This window comes from Elephas maximus, chromosome 2 (assembly GCF_024166365.1).
Source record: "Elephas maximus indicus isolate mEleMax1 chromosome 2, mEleMax1 primary haplotype, whole genome shotgun sequence".
Classification (NCBI taxonomy): Eukaryota; Metazoa; Chordata; class Mammalia; order Proboscidea; family Elephantidae; genus Elephas; species Elephas maximus.
In genome coordinates, this window is record NC_064820.1 from 50838205 (window position 1) to 50859739 (window position 21535).

At 39.5% G+C, this 21535-nt stretch overlaps 1 protein-coding gene across 1 annotated transcript in view; it reads right to left on the minus strand.

The window, feature by feature from the left end:
* Nucleotides 1-20991, minus strand: part of FGF10 (fibroblast growth factor 10) — a 101171-nt gene extending 80180 nt beyond the window's left edge. The window contains exon 1 of the mRNA XM_049863461.1: nucleotides 19856-20991. Coding sequence (XP_049719418.1) covers nucleotides 19856-20195 — 340 coding nt within the window. The 5' untranslated portion in view covers nucleotides 20196-20991. The remainder of the gene's footprint in view (nucleotides 1-19855) is intronic.
* Between the last annotated feature and the right edge of the window lie 544 nt (nucleotides 20992-21535).

Below are 21535 nucleotides of genomic sequence, written 5' to 3' on the forward strand. Positions count from 1 at the left end.
TCATTGTTTTTAATATAAAATAAGAATAAATTTAATAACACAGTTTATCCCAATCTCTAATTTTCCTCTTTCTAGTCCCCGGATCTACTATTTTTTCATCACAAAAGAGCATCTACTATGAGTGGAAAAGCTTATGAATTCAATTGGAGTGTCACTCACTGAACAAAGCCATGGGATGGGTGCGTGGTCTGGAACAGACTGATAGCATGCTTTTATTCTATAATCATTTTCATAAAAAGGAGATATAATCTGACAGTTGATGATGGCATTTTTCTGGTGAATAAAATCAGCAGTGGGCAATTCTTTAATAGTTGAAATAGTTTGATGCCTTCCTTGCAGCACAGAACATTAGGGCAAAAATGTATTTGGTCAAGTGCCTCATAAGACATAGCACTGAAGAATGTCACAAATACTTTCAAATCTCCACAAAATCTTTCCGGATTTCGAAAAATCCAACTACGCTACTTTATGTCAGGACAGTAACCATCTCAAACAAATAAATTATGGTCAATATCAGTGGTTACATACTACTAAACTCAGCTGAATACATTCTGACTAATCTTATTAAATGAATTTGAAGGCTTCAGTACAAATAAATAATATATAAAAAACATTTATGGAAACACAGATGTATCAGACGATGTGTTACGTGTCCTCAATTCTTTACTAATGTTTCCAGATTCATATTCCCCATGACTTAAAGGAGATCCTCCATGATTTAAATAGGGTTTAGTCTGGTATACGGTTTCTCTAGTAGGTATAAAAAAAAGTCACTGGCGCTATAAAGGAGCCTGTAATTTGCATATTCATGGCACACCCAAGGTGAACTTCGCAATAGCTTTTATTTTAATGCCAGGCCCAATCGCCTCAGAAGGACCTTTACACAAACAGGAACTGAAATTCAAGTAATTTCCATAACTAAAAGAAGGAATTCCTTGCAATAAAGGGAAATTCCTCTCAATGAAGCTGCCTGAGTTTAAAAGAGTTTTGAGAGGAAATGATAGAATGTCATCAGTATTTCTTCATCAGACTTCCAGCTTTGGAAGTTGTGTTACAAATTCAAGTGATCACATTGAGGGTTAGGTTCTTGCCAACACTCTTGGGATTAAAAAAACCCAGTCTAACTCTTGGGATTAGAAGCACTCATATACAAATTCCTGTGGTTTAAATAAGAAAAAGAAAGAAAAAAAAAAAAAAAGGTTGAGAGGAGCCCCGTATCTCTAAAAGTTGGTTTACACAGTTGTTATTTAGTGTAACTTCCCCAACACCTCCCCATAAATAGCAATGTTAGGGCGCGCTAACACTGTGAGAACACAGGCAACTGTAGGTGGCTATCACGTCTTCACTTGCTCCCCCCGCCCCAGATTTAACACAAACGCACTTATACACTTAAAACAATGAGCTGAAAACTGACCTAAATCTCACGTTTATCAGAAAATCTCTTGCACCAACCAGGGAATATCTGGAATATCTGAACATTAGCATACGTTTTAATTTACTTTAAAAATTAGTTCCTCTTTACAGAATATACTAGCACATTCTCTTTCCCCAAAATATGTGCAAAAATGGAAAATGTGCAAACAGGGAATGTGTGTATGAAATTCATTCTACCCACTTTTTCATATTATCACAGTTTCAAAACACCTTTTAATGTGGTGGCCTTTTCTCCTGTCACCTCCACACTTAGTGTCACCCTTAATTTGAATATTTCTTAGCGGTTAGTTGGCATTCAGAATTACTTGGGGGTGTTTATTAAAATGCAGATCTCTGTTCCTGCACCTCTTATCTGCCCCTCCTTCTCTCTGTGAAGTAGTTCTGCAATGGCAAATGAAGAATCTATAAACTGACTAAAAACTGAACTGCCTCAAAACATTTTCCATCATCAACACAGGAAAATAGGGATTTCCTATAGAGCCAACCTAAGAAATTATAGGAATACATTTTGAGCAAGCAACCTAGTTCATTCCTATCATGCAGTCCATGGACCCAACGTTAAGAAATACTGTCTTATTACCTATTTCAAATCTTCTGCTCTCAACCTCTTTTCTAAGTGCTTGTTAGCAGAAATCCTATCTTTATTAAGTGAAATGAGTAAGGAATGGATCTCAAACTAAAACTCACAACTGTCTGGGGTCACTGTATTAGTGAGAAAGGTTCAGAAACCTCCTGTTGATTTGGATGCATCTATGCTACTTTGGGAAATCCTGGTGCCATAGTGGTTAAGTGCTACGGCTGCTAACCAAAGGATCGGCAGTTCGAATCTGCCCGGTGCTCCTTGGAAACTCTATGGGCCAGTTCTGCTTTGTCCTATAGGGTCACTATGAGTCAGAATCTACTCTGTGGCAATGGGTTTGGTTTGGTAAGCTACTTTGCCTGGCCTCAGAGAATAGAAGTAAAAGTCTTGTGAGTGCTTTCAGGCATGGTAGGATTGAACCACACCCCTAGGTGATCCTCACGGCTGTGCTCAAGGTAATCCTGGACCATTTTTTATCACCCAGTTCCCTTGCACCAGAGTCCTATTCCTAATTGCAGCTGCCTTTCCCAGCATCACCACCACACCTCTCTTCTGAAATTACTACAGCCCCAGCACTCAGTTGACAATGAGTGTTAAGGAGAAAAAGGAATAAGCTCCATAAAACTCTACATCAGAAGATGTCACTGTCAGTCCCAGCTTGGCAAAAGTCCCATTAGCCTAAGACATAAAGCGAAATAGTTATCCACTGTCTAGAACTTCATAGCACTTACTACTGTTAGAGAAACTAATTCTTAGTAAGCAGAAATGCCCATTTTAGAATCTTGCTTTTTTTCCAGGCCTTAAAATTTTAAGTGATATAAGCAATTGTGATGATAAATTTTAGGAAAGCTGCACTATTATGGAAGCATTTTGAGATGTACAAGGCTTAAACATAGCATGTTTTATGAATTCCATCCATAGTCAGAGAGGCTAGATGATGCAAGGTTTTAGTTTCAAGAACAGCACATATGCAGTAGCTTCCATATACATAAACACTTAAAACACCCTTCAGAAAGTATCACTTATCTAATGACATTTTAATTGTATAAATTATTCATTCATTAAATGGTTCCTCTATCATCCTTAAGTATAAAAAGGCCTCTTTAAATAGAAAAGGGTATGTTCCCATGGATTTAGCACTCATCTTCAGGAGAGTGACTCTTGAACCCATAGAGAGAAAGGGAACACACATTAATCCAGTTAGATCAGCCTTATACCCAGTGGGAAAACGGATCTTTGTAGCCAGGTCTTTAACAAATGATTAAAGATATTTGCTGTTGTGTCTAGCAGGTCAAGGTACTCTGTGCAAATAAGCTAGACATATTTTTAGATGACATCTTTCAAATATACAGCCATTTAAAATTTTTGATCAATATAGACTCAGCTAAAATTTGAGGTCCCATTATAAGCCTAGTACTTTGCTAGATGCTTCTACATAACTTATTTTATTTAATCCTCACAGATCAGATGAGAAAGCAGAGGCTCAGAAACTTATCCCAGGGAACAATTAATGGATACAGTGGATACAGTGTTTGAACCTACATCGACTTTAGCCATGCTTAGTGTTCTTTCTACAATAAGATACTCTGTTTTGGGGGGCAAATCGTCCCTACCTAGGACCACATAAAGCTGTCATAGGTTATTGTGTTAGTTTCCTAGGGATGTTGTAACAAATTACAAACTTGGTGGTGTAAAACAACAGAAATTTATTCTCTAACAATTCCGGAGGCCAGAAGTCCAACATCAGTTTCGCTGAGCCAAAATCAAGGTGTCAGTATGGCTACACTTCCTCCAATAGCTCTAGGGGAGATTCCATCCCTTGCCTCTTCTAGCTTCTGGAGCTGCATTCCTGGACTCATGCCCCTTCCTTCATATTCAAATCCAGCAACATTGCATCTTCAAATCCCTCCTTCCATTACCACATCACCTTCTGACTTTTGTGTGTACCTAATCTCTCATTTCCTCACTCATATAAAGACACATGTAATGGCATTTAGGGCCCACCTGGACAATTCAGGATAATCTCACCTCAAGATCTTTAACTTAATTACACCTGCAAAACTTTACCACATAAGGTAACATTCATAGGCTCCAGGGATTAAGACCTGATATTTCAGAGTTGATATTACTCAGCCTACTACAGTCCACCCTCTGGCTCCCAAATATTCATGCCCATCCCACATGCAAAATACATTCACCTAATCCTAACATCCCCAAATGTTCCAACCAGTTATAATTTCAACTTGAGTCCAAAATCTCATCTGGATATCATCTGTTCAAAAGACTTAAATATAATCATCTAAATCATCTGAATCAGGTATGGGTAAAACTCTGGGGATGATTCATCCTGGAGCAAAATTCCTACCCACCTCTGGGCCTGTGAAACTAGAAAGTAATTCATCTGTTCCCAAAATAAAAGAGTGGACTAGACATACAAAAGAGTTATAGACATTTCCATTACAAAAGGGGGGAAATGGAAGGAAGAACTGGATCACTGGTTCCAAGCCATTTTGAAATCCAGCAGGGCAAATTCTATTAGGTTTCGTGGCCTAGGAATAATTTTCTGTAGCTCAAGGCTTCACCCTCTGGGCCCATGGCTCTACCCTCTGCACCCACAGCTTGAGCCTCTGCCCCTGCGCCTGTGGTTCCACACTCTGGGTACAAAGCTCTGCCCTTGGAATAATCTTACCTTTTCTTGAAGGGTGACGACTATTTGCAGTTGACAAGTTTTATCATCTTGTTTCCTGCCAGTAGATTTTGGGATACTGACAGCCTTCCTTCATTTTCCTGTGTCCCTTTCAGTCCAAGTTTGCAGTCCAGTTTCTGTTAGTACAGCATTCTCAAATACCTTGTGGGTTTCCCATGTATGTCACAGAGATTCATGCCATTGGACAAGAGGGTCCTACACAGTTCTTTCCTGCATAGGCTTATCTTTATTTCTGGCTTCTGCTAGATTACTTATGGAATCCATGTGGTACATGCCTAATCTCTTCAATGTATCGTAAGGTTGTCAGCCACACCTTTGGCCTTCTCTCCAGAGCATGCTTTCCTAACAGTGAATCTCCTAATATTAGCATCTTTTGCAATATGATAGGCTGAGAATTTACCAAATAATCCAGTGCTGATTCCGTTTTGTTCAACAATTCTTATCTCTTCCCTCTTAGATTCAACTATAAGCAGCTAGAAGAAACCAGGTTGTGCCTTCACCACTTTGCTTGGAATTCTCCTCAGCTAAATATCCAAGTTCATTGCTTACAAACTGTGCTTTCCACACAACTTTAGGACAAAATTCAGCTAAGTTTTCTACCACTATATAGCAAGAATTTCCTTTTGCCCAGTTTCCAATAACATGCTCCTCATTTCCTTCTGAGCCCTCATAAGAAGCACCTTTAGCATTCATTTTTCTGTCAACATTCTGTATATATGTATTTTCTAAGATGTTATAGGCTTTCTCTACTGTGCTCATTTCCTTCTGAACTCACTTCAGAAGCACTTTTAATGTATCTGTTTCTACCAACATTCTGTTTAAGGCAATCCAGGCTTTTTCCATCATACACCTCAAAGTGTGCCACTTCCACATTTTTAGGCATTTGTTACAGCAGCACCTCACTTCCTGGTACCAAAATCTGTATTAGTTTCCTGGGGCTTCTATAACAAAATACCATAACTTGGTGGCATAAAATAATAGAAATTTATTCTGTCACAGTTAAAATAGTGGAAGTCTGAAGTCAGTTTCACTAGGCCAAAATCAAGGTGATAGCAGGGACACCCTTCCTATGGAGGCTCTAGAGAAGAATTTATCCCTTGCTTTTTCTAGCTTCTGAAGCTACATTCTTTGATTCATGGCTCCCTCCTCCATCTTCAGATCCAGCTGCATTACATATTCCAATTTCTCCCTTGCCTTCCAGAGTCATATCAGGTTTGCCTTTTGTGTGTGCCTAATCTCCCGCTGCCTATTCCTATAAAGACATGTGTTATAGCATTTAGGGCCCACCTGGATAATTCAGGATAATCTCCTCATCGAAAAATTCTTATATTAATCATATTTGCAAAAACTTTACCATATAAGGTCATATCCACAGGTTCTAGGGATTAGAAACTCACATCTCTGGATGGTCACTATGCAGACCACTCCAATTACTATCTAATATTTGTATAGTCCTGGAATCTGGTACTTCAGTGTTGTGAAGCTTAAAAATAATTTAGTTCAATACACTCATCTTATAGATTAATTCTTTGAGGCCAAGATAAAGTAAATGACTCGCTTAAGATAACACAGCGAATGTTTTGACACAGCCAAGACTATAAACCATATCCCTTTTCTCCCACTCTTTGCAGGACATTATTCTTCCTCTCTAAATAAATCATTAAAAATTGCTGATTTCTTAAGTGTCACCAAATTATCTCAGAGGCCAAACTCAGCCCTGATGCCAGAAACAGCCACAGCCAGCAGGAATTTTACAAGGGAGTAAAGTCATTCTCACCACTGAACATAATTAATCGTAGTCCTAGATAGGCGACTTGGAGAAATATGGAAAAACAATCTGTTTCAGGGAGAAAGCAATTTCCATTCAGAAATTTGAGTTTGACTAGTTAACACTCAGCTAAGTAATGATGGCCCTACTACATTATTTTCCAAGTTCTCAGAATCATAGAGATTAGGTCTGAATGAAATTTCAGAAGATCATTTATTTCAATCAACTGTTTTTCAGATGAGTAGGCTATTAATCACATTTTCTCAAACAACTGAACCAAATCAAGCCTAACTGACTGGATCAAGTCATACAATTAAATATAGTAATTTACCTGATATAGACAGAGAACCTAGGTGATAAAAACGGTTAACATGCTCGGCTGCTAACTGAAAGGTTGGAGGTTTGAGTCTATCTAGAGGTACCTCAGAAGCAAAGCCTGGTGATCTACTTCTGAAAAATCAGCCATTAAAAATCCTATGGAGCACAACTCTACTGTGACACACACAGGGTTGCCATGTGTCGAAATCGACTCAACAGCAACTGGAATTATATGCCAAACACCGTAGAAAGTGCTTGCACACAATGAGGTACAATAAGGTACAATCCTCGCCCTCAAAGCGCTTTCTCTGTCTAAGAGAAAATGAGATGGATAAACAAGCAATTACTCAGCATGGTACTATGTAATAACAGAGCTAGGTACAGGGTGTTTGGGAGCACAGATCTTGAGGGGACAGCAGGAAGGCTCCCAAAGATGACATCTAACTGAAAGGTGAAAGAAGAGTTGGGCACGAGGACAGAGGAACACCATTCCAGGCAGACACAGCAGTATGGATAAGGTCTCAACATGGGCAAACAAGGCACGTTATGGAACTGAAGTCAGCTCAGCATGTTGAGAATGGGGAGTCTAGTGAGAAATGAGGTTGGGGAGTGGGGAGGAAGCAAATTATTAGAGCCTTATATAACATAAGAAGGAATTTAGATATTATCCTGAGGACACTGGAAAGAGGTTGAAGCAGCTAAGAGAGAAATGGCTTGTGCCTTACTTAGATCAGACTGACTAAGCCTATGGTGATTTTGTAATGCAACAATTTGAGAGTGAGCAGGGGTGCTATTAACGAAAGTACCAGAACAAGAGGCATAAACTGGGACTGCCCCAGGCAAGCCAAAACAAAAGGTCACCCTAAGACTGTAGTAGGCTTGAATCCTGACTCACTTATCCGAACTGTGTAACTTCAGTCTGGCACCTTAACTTCGAGCCTCAATAGTCTCATCTAATTATAGTGTGGGGGTAACAATGCCTATCTTACCCATTTCAGAGGATTTTCCTGATAATCAACTGATGAAAAATTAAAATGCGCTATAAACGAAAAGGCGGTATGATATCGATTTTCTGCCCAATATTTTTCTCATTATTCCATGATTTACAGATCTTTTTGGAAAATGGAATAATTAAAAACAACACAGGTAGTCATAGCATAAAACGCAGTCATGTTCGATAACATTTGTGAGCTCTTAAAAATGTGTCAGGTGTTAGATTGAGAACTTCACATTTATAATTTCATTTGTAAATGTGCAAATTTACTCTTCCAAGAACGATGAGATCGGTGATATTATCATCTACATTTAGCACATGCAGAGTCGGAGGCCCAAGGAGTGAAGTGACTTGCCCAAGGTCACGCAGCTATGTGGTTTTGGAAGCCAGATTCCATACCACCATGTCTGTCTCTAGAGGTCATGGTCTTAATCACCAGAGCAGTTATATACACGCTGTTTGTATCCTGCTCCCAGCTTGTTTAAAAAAAAGAAGTCTACTCTTCTGCATGAAAAAAGAACTATAGTCTCCTTTTCATGATCGCCTAAACCAAGTAAATCTTTAGAAGAGGAATGACAAGAAAAATTGCACAACTATAGCAAGCAATATTAATGCCTCAGTAGTCCCTTTCGGGAATCCACCAGAAATGACAAAAACTCTCTCCTCGTGACATATACGTATCATGAACTTCCACAGTAGGGAGTATTTTAAAATTTTAAGGAATGATTGTTTAGCAAATCAGGATTGCTAAAGATAATGTCATTGCTAAAGAACTACTTCCTTCTTCTATCCCTAGTATAAAATTAAAAAGAGTTTTTTTCTGACCAAGTTACAAATTTTGCTATTTTAATACTTATATCAATTTTACTACAGCTAATACTCTTTTAAAAAATTCTACTGCTTTTTTTTTCTTCAAAAATATAAAATAAAAATAAACAGAAGACCATTTTGAATGAAAGCTGTATTAAGTAATATCTTAGCAGAAAATACATGTCCTCAAATATAAGGGTACTCACACACTTCCCTCAAGTGACAGCACTTTCTACCATATTTTGCTATAAAAAGTGCTATGCCTACTAACAAGTAAATGCCCTGTTATCTCGCCATTGGCTTGCTTGTTTCTTGAAAAAGTCACGGCTACTTCTATGCCCACATACTTCTTTTATGCCTAAATTGTTCTTACTCCTCTCTTTGTATCTCTGTTTCTGTCCCTTATCCTTAGTGTGGCTCTCTTGGTGTCATTCATCTCTCCCTCAGTTAGAGGTTGCTGTTTACTTAAATTCTGACCTGCTTATTTAGCATTTACTGTATCAACTACTTTGGAAACCCTGGTGGTGTAGTGGTTAAGTGCTATGGCTGCTAACCAAAAGGTCAGCAGTTCGAATCCACCAGGTGCTCCTTGGAAACTCTATGGGGCAGTTCTACTCTATCCTATAGGGTCGCCATGAGTCGGATTCGACTCGACGGCAGTGGCTTTGGTTTTGGTTTTTATCAATGACTTTAAAAGGAGCCTTCATGGTTAAGCAGTGGTTAAGCGCTCTGCTGCTAACGGAAAGGCCAGTGGTTCAATCCATCAGCCTACTCTGTGGGAGAAAAAGATGTGGCAGTCTGCTTCTGTAAAGATTTACAGGCCTGGAAACCCTATGGGGCAGTTCTAGAGCATTGCTACTGCTTTTCTTTCTATCAACTGCTTTATATGTTGTTTCCCACTCCCTATGAAGTTGGTCTGTCTCCAGCTCTAGACTGCAAACCCATAGAGGGTATGGGCCACAAAGGCCTCTATTCCGGGGATGAGAAATTTAACTATGGAATTTACTGAGAATGAGCATCTGAGATAATCCTGGTTCAAAATCGTAGTAGAATTTAAGAGATTTGTTTTGAAATATTTAAAAATAAGGAATAGCTTTTTCTCTTTTCTCTTTTACATCCTATTAGCTGTCTTCTTAAAATCTCCAGTTACCTGTTTTGTTCCTATCCTCGGTTTTTTGTTGTTGTTTTCTTTATAGTTTGTGTCCTTGAACACGTTTGTTATCTTCTATTCTTTATTTTCAGCTCCTCACTCTCTCCTTAAGTTACCTCCCATTTTCAAATATTTGCTACCAGTCTCTTAAAAAAACCTAGGCCACTACCAAACTTCAGACCACTACGAACACTACAATTCCAATTCTTAAATAATTTCAGGTGTTCTAATAATTTTCCTTTTTAAAAATGCCAAGTATATTCTCCATCTCTGCCTCTTTCTTCCATTCCAGTATTTTCAGTTCCCACTTCATCAAATAATTTCCTAGTTGCTTTCCTGACACTTTCCCCTGAAACAAGAGGAAGTACCATATTAGCTTTTTTCTTTGTATAGTAGTCACTTGATGAGGGTTTATTATGAGCCAGGCACTGCTGAGATGTTTGCACGCATCAGCTTGACTCCTTCCAACTTTTCGCTAAGCTCCAGCCTTTTCTCTACTCCTTGGAGGCACCAAACTCTCCCCATGCTGTTCCCTTCCTCCCATCTCTTCAGAAAGGCTTCTGTAGCCATGCTGTTTAGAATAGTTTCCAGTAGTTTTCTGTTACACTGACCTACTTGTTTCTTCTATATCACTTACTTCTATTTTTCATCATACACCTCTTTACTTGCTTGCTTTTTAATATTATCAGTAGAATGTAAGCTCTCTGAGAGCAAAAACAGCATCTTTTTTTCACCACTGTATTTACTGTATCTTACATGGTCTCTGACACAAAGTAGGTACTTAATATATTTCTGTTAAATGAATTAACGAATGAATAATCTCATTTAATCTTTACCATGTAGGATAGAGGAGCCCTAATGGCGCAGTTGTTAAGAGCTACGGCTGCTACCCAAAAAGGTTAGCAGTTTGAATCTACCAGCTGCTCTGTGGAAACCCTACAGGACAGTTCTATTCTGTCCTACAGGGTTGCTATGAGTTGGAATCCACTGGACAGCAATGGGCTTCTTGCTATCGTTTTTTTAATGTACCCATGTTTGTGGCTTCAAGGAAACCCTGGTGGCACAGTGGTTAAGAGCTACGGCTGCTAACCAAAAGGTCAGCAGTTCGAATCCACCAGGTGCTCCTTGGAACCTCTATAGGGCAGTTCTACTCTGCCCTATAAGGTTGCTATGAGTCAGAATGGACTCGACGGCAATGTGTTTTGTGGCTTCAAAACCCACTTTTAATCAAGGCCCATACTTTCAATCAAAGTCCACACTTTTAGTCACTCTACCATATGGCCTCTTCAGCGAGAAGTTGGATTTAGCCTTCCTTGCTTTGATACCGTGCCTGAGATTACTGCTGCAGGATTCTTCTTAGATCACAGGTTCTCATTTCAGCTAATTTAACATCCAGTTGAATGCCAGGGCTTGGGTTATATCTCTCTCACACCTTTCTTGTCATGTCAGCTCTTTTGCATTGGTACTCATTAGCTTGATCTCTTTCTTGGGAGTTCAAAACCCTTGTCTTCATCACTCCAGCAAAGCATCTCCTCCTCCTTTTCCAGGATGTGCCTAAATGCTCTGTGGCCTCTTTGCCTTTTGCTGTCCTTCTGGCTTCTAACATTCTCATTCCGTGTTCTGTACCGTTGCTCTTGCTTCCTGGATATCAGCATATCTGAGATTTAAAACATTTCTATAGTTTTTTTTATTAAATGTTTATACTATAATATTCAATCTACTAGCCTCCCAAGCACACTTTCTTTTCATATTTAAGGAATCACGCCCCTCTATAGAGATGTTCCCAAAAATGTCCTAGAAATCTGATTTAAAGCCTTGATAATTAATGTTATTAATAACATTACAAATATATCGCATTTTAGATCACAAATAGTATGTAAATCAGTGTCATGCTTCACCATTTTCCTCGTGTTAAAAAAAAAAAAAACCCGTTGCTGTCGAGTCAATTCCTACTCATAGCGACCCTATAGGACAGAGTAGAACTGCCCCATAGAGTTTCCAAGGAGCACCTGGTGGATTCCAACTACCAACCTTTTGGTTAGTAGCCATAGCTCTGAAATACTAGGGCACCAGGGTTTCCTTCCTCCTCTTGTTACGGGATATTAATTCTTCTTTTAATAATTCTATCAATAAATCAAAGTTATTTAGGCTTTGGAAATACATATAATTTAAAAACAATTGAAAAAAGCTTTTAATATTTTTACTTTAACAGAACAATTTAATATGTGTAATCAGGTTCTATATAATCAAAATAAATCTAATTCAGCAATCAGTGACAAAAGATCCTGCCTTGAAAGAACATAAACTCACTTAAGGTATTAATACATATTCTAACTTCTGACAGTATCTCTACAGCTTTCTAATAAAGATATGAGCATTTCTACTACGTAGTATATCTAGAGTATACATGAATATATATTTTCCATTGTTTCCCCACTGCTAACCAGTATTAGTGAGAATAAGAGTTTAGTTCAAGAAAATCTACATTTGGCAGGGGTGTACAGAAGGCTTGGTAATCTAAGCGTAATTCTGGAAGCTGGGAAAATCAGACTCCCCAAATCAGCATTCAACTTCTTTGAAGCGAGTGATGACTAAAGTAGAAGAGAAATAACTACTTGATTTCCTAAATCACCTTCACTTTTTTAATTTTGTCCAGACAAAGGCAAATAGGTAAAGAAAATGACCAAGTAGCTGGTAAGTGTTGCGTGTACTAAAATGATTGAAAAGAAAGATCAAATGAACTTGTAAGGAAAGTTATTGGGAGCAGAATAGTTAGCCTGGAGGAAAATACAGAATGACGATTTAGTAACCGGACAGTCAGCATCCGTTCTTTGAAGGGTGCTTATCTATGGTTTGTGCGCCTCAGTAAAGGCAGAGCTATAAGAAATTAGCCTGAGAGTTGGGATAAGAGTGTACTCACTGGAGGTTCGAAAGGAGAGAGGATCCTGATGGAGTAGGTTGAATTCTCATTTCTGAAAGTTTTTATGCATAGAATATAAACTCTTTGTTTTGTATGCTGGACATATAAACCAGTCCAGGTCCTTGGCCCTCAATGTCACTTGGGGTGCTAAGCAATGAAAATAGATGACTTGCCCTGGCCTCAAATATATGCAAAAGCAAAACAAAAACCTGTTGCCATTGAGTTGATTCCGACTCATAGCGACCCTACAGGACAGAGTAGAACTGCCCCATAGGGTTTCCAAAGAGCACCTGGTGGATTTGAACTACTGACCTTTTGGTTAGCAGCCAAACTCTTAACCACTACGCCACCAGGGTTTCCAATGGAGTGGTAAGGAGGTGATAAAGTATCAGAGGGCCAATTCTCACTTCAGATATGTACTTGCCTCAAGACAGAACTCTTAAAAAGATGTAAATAAGCCTTGAATTGTAAAGAGCCTATGAATATGTCTTGTTATCCTCAACACAGGGGCAATGCCTCAAAAAAGATTAAGGATGAACTGACTTGTATGTTTATTAGTAAAGCACGTTCACACAAGGTCCCTGGGCGGGGCGAGAAGGGGAAGAAATTATAGGAAAATATTAAAAAAAAAAAAATCTCGCAGTTAACCCACACTACTGAAAATTAGGTTATAGCTGTAGTGAAACAATTAGGTTATATTTAGTTGGCAATTATTTCAAGTTGGTAATATGTCAACTTAATCAATGTTTTACCTCTTGTATTATGGTTAGTTAGATGATTCGTTACTATCTCAATGTCATTATTCATTGTAGGAAGCATGCCAAACATTTGAAAATTCCTTATTAATGATAACACACATGCTAACAGATTAGATACAGGTAAAGGTGGACAGATTTGGGTTGAAGAATTATTAGGTGAACTATAAAATGAGGCAATGCTTTACTGCCAGCACTGTGAATCTATCAAATGGTAATTGGATGCACGTGTTAGCAGCAGTAAAAAGTCACTGTCCAGTTGTCCACCTTACATGGGAATCTACTCTGAGTGTCTTCTTTGATTTATCGCTCCAATTAGAACGCAGTGTTCAAAGAAAAGAACACAACTGACCTGATTTAAAAGCAAGGGAGCCTTTAAGGCCATTATTTTGTGGGTGACCTGGCTCCCTTTTAGATATCTTGGAACTTTCTATTTGTGTAAAATCTGTACAAACTAAATAAAAAAAAAATTTTTTTTTTTAAATACTTGGCTTTAAATCATAACCTGATTTTGTAAAGCATCAACATTTTGAATTAAAGTGTCACCTATGGCTTCCCAAGATACAGATATATTTCTTTTTACTAATTACAAAAGCACATTTCTAGGTTATCCTTTGTTATCTGGGACTGGCTGACTGGCATAGGTAAATATATGTGCACTGATTAAAAAAAAAAAAAGTACAGATTATGAGAAAGAATATACTTTAATACCAAGTTAACGAACACCAACGATCAAATGTAAGTGATCTTAAATCATAGAAAGATACCATGTAAGATAATTCTGCTGAAAGGACTAGAGACAAAAGAAGGCCCATCTCTAGACTAAAACTCTATTAAAGTTACACAGACTTGAATCTTATGCCCCATCTTACTGGAAAATTCAAAGAGATTTTTATTTTCTGGGAAGCAAATGCAGATACTTTACTTACTTTAACCAAACATCAACTATTAATGCTGACAAATGTTGGAGCAGTAATTTTAAAACCGCCATCCAAATTACTCTTCTTTGCAAAGTTCACAGAATTAATGTTTAGATTAAACTTGCTTTGCGCTAATACCCATGTATTACTCTTCCATCTGAAATGTAATAAAGAAATACCATTTGCGCTACAATTTTGGATCAGCATACTGGCAGTTAAGGCTTAGGAAAGATGGAGATATTCACAGGCAGCTCATAAATGCGAGGAATATATTAGTTCCATTTTAAATGAGCTGTCAGCTTTTTCCCACCAATTGGCTTGTGGAAAGTCAAGACTTTTGGATGATAAATGGGGTTGGGTTTGCTTCTGAATATTAAGGTAATTGTACAAGAATTGAAAGTGCTCGTTTATGTTCTACCATAAGCTCAATAAACACTAAAGCAACACCCAGGGATAAGAATTTTCACTCTAAAAGGGACAGCAAAATTGTAGAAGCAAGTAGGTATACAGTGGGGTTTCCGTGATTCTGTAAGACATAATTCTTTTTTTTTTAATTCTGTGCTTGAACATCATTTTGAAAAATACCTGTTTTTGAAAGAATGTCCAAATCTGTGGATAATAGATTCCTGCAATTCCTAAGACCTAAAGATTGGTGTCTCTTAATTCTCAGACTCCAATACCAGCACGTGATTCCTGCCATTTCTGTGATTTCTTGGGTTTCTCCCAGTAGGTGATTATAAATCAGGTTTATGAAGAGGGAACTCTAATTGTGCATTTTTAATAGATTTATGATAAAGCCACCAAGGTGGAGGGTCCATATGATAGGAATGCAGTAAGGGTAATAAGACAGTGTCATGTAAATCTTAAATACAGTGCCTTCCACCTTCATAAATCCTCCATGCTCATGATTAAATGCTGCCGGTTATAAATTATGCAACGAAACTCTAGAAACAACCCCAACTTAAACAAGACACAATGGAAGTCATAAATTGTATACAGGTTTTCTTTCCAAAAAATCTTGGGTATTTATTAGAGTCCCTATATTTCTCAACAATTATCTGTCTCACTTTATTTAACTTCATTCAATAAGCTCCAGTTTTAATTAGAAAGCAATAATGCAAGCCTTCAACCCACGACAATAATCTGTCATTTTTATATGGTGAAGGACCCTTTTGATTTGAAGACTGATTTTCAAGACATTAAAAATAGTCTTCTTAACGTAACTTTAGGTCTCTAAGAGTCTGCCCTTTTCAGAATCGTGTATCAGAAGTTTCTGCAGCAGCCTGATTTCCCAGTGGTATTTACAATCAAATTATTTTATTACACGTGGGAACAATTAAACATTTGGCTCTCAGCTGTAAACAATTACTATAGACAATGACATTCATGGATTTTTCTTAAATAGCCATGTATTCCTAATGACCTCTGTTAACATAAGTGAGATTGATGTATGTGTATTTTTTGTGTCCATAAGCAATTATATGCCCAAACATAATATCAAAAGAGAGTTTTCACCTACAGAATACATTACCACTTTCTGATATGACACTACTACCTTCAGTGATACCTTTAACATACGTCACTTCAGGTCCACTGTTGCTTTATTCCTGTTCCAATGTCATTCTGAAGAACTGTCGGTGTTCACAGCAATAACCATTTAAAATTTTGGATAATTTGTGTTTTAGAGTTTGGGGATTTCTAATTCTAATGAATCAGTATCAGTGTTGCCAGCAGCACAGAGAGGAAAGAGGAGAGAGATTATAACCAAACAGGCTTGAATCCTGGCTCAGCCAATCACTAGTTGAATGACCTTGGACAGTTTACTTTTTCAACATTAGCTTTCATATTTGAAAGCTGTAGATCGTTATATCTAAATTATAGGACTATGATGAATATTAGATGAGATATATATATTTATTTATATATTATATATATTTAAAGAGCTAGGACATATAATACATACCCAGTAAATATTGACTTCTCTATTCTCTCCCACATTCCTTTCCCAGAGAGGCTCATCAGCTCTGTGGCTTTCCATTTCGGGAATATCTATCGTTAGCTGTCTGGAGCTTAGGGATACCTTTTCTTTTCACTAGATAGCCCCTTTCCACAAACGACAACTGTGGGAGAAGGTCACAGCTGTTTTACTCCTGTCTCGAAATGAGTCCCCTTGTCCCAGTTGCAAGGGTACCTAACAGCTGTATCCAGCCTTTCTAGGAGGCCAGAATAGAGGCGTGTGGTAATGTTTCAAGGGCAAAGCTCTAGATGTAAAGAATGATAAAACAAAACCTAAATGAGCCTGCACGTATCCAGTGACAGATATACCACAGCTCTTCTAAATTATTCAAGCTTTCTCAGACTTCTAGCAGAAGAAACATAACTCATCTCTGCTCCCTTTATTCTCCACTCTCATATAATGCCAGAGAAACACGAAACAATCCCTCTCCCCCTAAAATAGAGAATTTATAACAATCACCAAAATTGAGAAGACTATCTACTATATGTGGTATTTTTAGAACCACAGAATTTCTGGGGACCAGCTTTGGAGATACAAGTTAAAAATGATTTTGCAATGCTTAGGGGTGATTTCCTCGCTTCCCTTTTGTTAGCATTTTGTTGGCAAAAGGCCAGTGAACCAGTTGTTTAATTACCCAGGACATCACAAGCATATAACCTTTTAGATAAGCTGTTACTGCAGTTGAGCAGCAATAATACTAGGGTCAAAAGTAACAAAGAAAATTAATCTTCAAATAAGCAAACCTCAAAGGAACAGCTTTGTGTATTGAGAGTAATTAATAACTTGTTTAGGAAAAAGTGACTGAAATGTGGTTTTTGGACAAGGAACTGACACTTTTCAGAGGTTAGATACCCTAATATTTAACAGGCTACCATTTGGTGGGTTGGCTGACTGACTACCCTGTAGGCATGGCAAAAGTTTGTTCATATGTAATTATGCAACATTTAGACAATATCTTAATGATACCATGTACTTCAGCTGAATCAGTCCAGCTGGAAATTGTAGCAGAGTTCTGATTACCCCGCCACATGTGAAATTAAGGTTTTTTCAATCTCTACTTTTCACTTGCTATATTTTCATAGGGATGTTCTTGGAAAGCCGAAATGGTTTATGGTTTGACATTATTTAACAGAGTAAACCACGCCCCCTTTCATTTTTAACCATTGATTAAGATTGCATTACCATATAAGATATTTAGCTTGTAATTTCCACAAAGGTTATTGGGACACTTTACCATAGGGAAGAGATATTTGCATATTTTCGGCAGTTAGGATGAAAATTTCCACACCAGTTTTTATGTGGAAATTTGTAAATTTTCTCCTTACAGATAGTTATTGTGAAAATATAATTCAATGTGTACACTGGAAAATCATTTCAATGGTTAACTGCACAGCGGCCATTCTTCTAGAAAACAGAAATTTTAAGTCACATAAACCAAAGCAGTGCAGATAGGTCTTTCTTGTATCACATATAAAGACAATTAAAATGTAAAAAAAAGCAATGGCATAATCAAGTTAGTGTCAAAAAAAAAAAAGAAAAAAGACTGATCATGGTTAACAACCTGAAATTTTTTTTATAGTCCCTTGAATTTTCTCCATGAACTAAAAATACAAAGAACTTTAGTCCACGTGAATTATTATTACTATTTTTTTTTTTAATTTCCAGCCCACTCTTCAGCAAATGATTGAACAGCATCTTCTCCATCCTCCTAACTGGATGACAACAAAACTATTTTGTTTTAGAAGTAAACAAAAGTATTACACTTTAAATCAGGACCCATAAAGGCTATAAAGAGCATCTAATGATTTCAGGTAACAAATGATTTTCAAGCCAAAAAAAAAAAAAGGCTTTCCACAGAAATGACATTAATTCAGTCACATGACTCAGAATGGAAAAAAATACGGATAATGGACTATTTAGTATTAAACATGAAATGGAACACCTCAAAATACGTCTACGAATATTTTTACAACATGTAAACATATTGCTAGCTTTAATAAAGTAAGCTATAGCTGAGGAGAAACAGAAGTAAAGTTGAATGTAAGTCCCCAAAGGAAAAAAAAGTCTTAATTCTCACAAATCTTTATCTAAAAATAAAATGCTACATTCTAGTCAGCCATCATTTCCTTTATACCTGGTACTTCCCAGGTCAAGGAACCTTGAAATGTCTCCCCCATGTATTAAGTTAGCTGCAAATATATACTTGGAATTCCCAAATGATACACACACAAAAAGCCCCCTTAAAAGGTGATCTGGAATTTACCGTTGAGATAATGCTAAATGGTCATTAAAGTTGCTTAAATGTCGTGGTCTACTGTCTTCGGTGCCATTGTATAACCTCGGGATCCTTTCAAATAACAATCAATAAAAAAGATCCCACCACTTGAAAGTAACTTGGAAAGGAAGTCAAGGGAGTAATCTGATTTTGCTGGACTGATTCAAGAAGGACACAGTATCTACCCCTTCTCGCCGCCTCCTCCCCAACCCACACCCCTGCAAAAAAGAAATAGAGATCCAGAGATTCAGGGAATAAACTGTAGTGAGGAGAAAAAGTTATCTTATGGGATACACTATAGCCATGGAGACAGACATACGACTTTTACTTTGAAAATAAGAGAATGACAATGAAATTTGTGTGAGGTCTGGGTGAATCCAGTCCCAGATGTTTACAATGCTGTAGTAGTATGGCTCTGCAATATGAGAGGTTTCAGAAGAATTGAGTACAACAGGACACCACAAAGCAGCGCATATGCTGTTGACAATGCAGACATGAGCATCATGTTACCAAGAGAGAAGGCAGGCAGAAGACAAATAGCAGCGGTGGTGCCTGAAAAGCTAACTTCATGGACTGCAATCACTCAAGCCAACATAAGGAACAACAACAAAAAAAAAGTCAGAACCAGAAAAATGCTTTTTCGCTCCTATCTAGAGGTGGTGGGGTAAGGGGATGGGGGTAAGAGAGAGGGTATAACTCTCTCTTTCTTAAATAAAGTTCCCATAAAGCCCTTAAAATTGGCAGCGGATAATTATTTTCAGCTTGAGGAGCCTGTCCCAAAACCCTTAACAAGGTTGCCAGCAAAAAGAAATAAAATGTGTTTACTCGAGTCGTTTACGGAAGGGAGGGAAAGGAGCCGGTCGGATGAGGTGGGGAACGGAGGTGGAGAGAGAGAGGGGCATCTATGGTCTGTAACAACTCTCGGGCGCCCTGAGTGGTCCGGCGAGTGACAAGACAGAGAAGAGGTGGATAGGGTGGCAAGGGGTGGAGGGTGTGGAGGGAGCGCTCCAAGCAAGAGAAGGGGGTGCGGCAGCACAATGTATACATGGGGGGGGGGGGTGAGTTAGTGTGAAAGTATTCCACTTAATCATTTTACAGGGGTTGGGGACGTAAATATTTAGCTGGCCACATCTGGAAGAGATTTTCCCCCCCTGTGTGGGGTGGGGGTGGATAATTGGAAGGAGCGGAGCAGGCATTTGCTACTTACTGTACGGACAGTTTTCCTTCTTGGTACCGCTGACCTTCCCGTTCTTCTCAATCTTGAGAAAGTACTTGGTGAAAGAGAATAGCTTTCTCCAGCGGACATCTCCTTGGAGGTGATTGTAGCTCCGCACATGTCTCCCCGCACTGGAAGGAGAGGAGGAGGAGGAGGAGGAAGAGGAAGAGGAAGAAGAGGAGTTGGTGGCCTCTGGTGACACCATGTCCTGACCAAGGGCTTGGCAGGTGACAGGGACGGAAGACACCAAGAGCAGCAACAAGAAGCAACAGCAGCAGCCGGGCAGGTGGGGAAAGGCTGAGGCACAATGTGTCAGCATCCATTTCCACATTGTACTGAAACTCTCGGCACTGGAAATTGTCTCATCAGAAGGAACATACTGGAAGGGTAAGACCTGGTGCAAGGCAAGGAGACAGCTGGAGGTGGTGGCCGCTGGTTAGCTCCCTCTGGGTGCGGATCTGGCCAGAACTGAATGCACCAACATCCATAACTCCTCGGAAGGGCCGGCTGCCTCTCCTCGCTCCGTTCTCGGAACCGCTGCCTTGCGCCTCTGGAGCCTCCCAGTGAATGGTGGACGTGGGTGGCCACAGAAGCTGGTGGTGTCGGTGGTGGTGATGGTCACCAGCGATCTCCGCTCCCCCAGAAGTCACTTTGTTCTCTTTGCTCCTTTCTTCACCATGTTAGATGCAAAAAAGGTCTGAAAAACAGATGACAGCACGGTGAACAAAACCCAAAGGGGGTGGGGTGGGGGCTGGGGGCTGCCTGTGCCCTTCTGCGCTGGCACCTTCTGGTCCCGCTGGGCACAGCCCCAGCCTGCTAGCCACTTCTAAAAGTGCGTCCCCTTGGACTTGTCAGAACTGGAGGCAGCTGCCTGGTCGCAGTTGTTTTCTTCCCCTCTTGCTTTCTCTTTTTGGTGGTGCCTGTTGATTTGAAGCCTCCAGAAAGTCACTTCTTGTTTGGGGCGGGGGGGGGGGCGGTTGGCGTTTTGTTTGGCCCTAGTCCCCCACTCCCTTCCTTTGGAAAGCCCGCTTGTAAACAGGTTGAAGCCTGGAGTCTAAATGTCAGTGATTCCAACCAAGCCAGAGGTGGGCTCGGCCTCGGCTGGTCAAACCTCATTTGCAGGGGTGGAAGAGCGGGGGGAGGGGGTCAAACGGCGGTGGGACATCTGAAACCCTTGGCTGCTGGGAACACCAGGGAAGGGGGGTGGAGGGGGCCGGGAGGGGGGAGAGCAGGGGAGCGAGAAGAAAGCGCGATGCCTGTGCGCGGAGCTCGGGGTCCCTTCCTCGCCGCCGCCGCAGCCACAGCCTCCGCCGGCGCCTCCAGCTCCGGCTAACTGCTCCTAAAGCGTCCGTGTGCTCGCAGCGCTGGCCACCGGCGCGAGTGCTATCCTCATGCTCTCCGAATTTTGCTGTCTTCCACGCTGAGCCAATCCCCTCTGGGGAGCCCCTTTCTCACTTGTTTTCCAGCGTAGGATTTTTTTTTTTCCTCTTTTGGCAGTGAAGTACTTGGGAGCCACCTGGAGCCTAGTGCTTGGCTGACCTTTTTTTTTTTTTTTTTTTTTTCCCCTTTCGCTCCCAGAAGGGGGGAGGGCTGGGGAGAAAGCAGAAGATGCTGAGGATAAACTTGGAAAGCAGCAGATTATAAACTGGTCGGAGCTAGCACAGAAAAGGG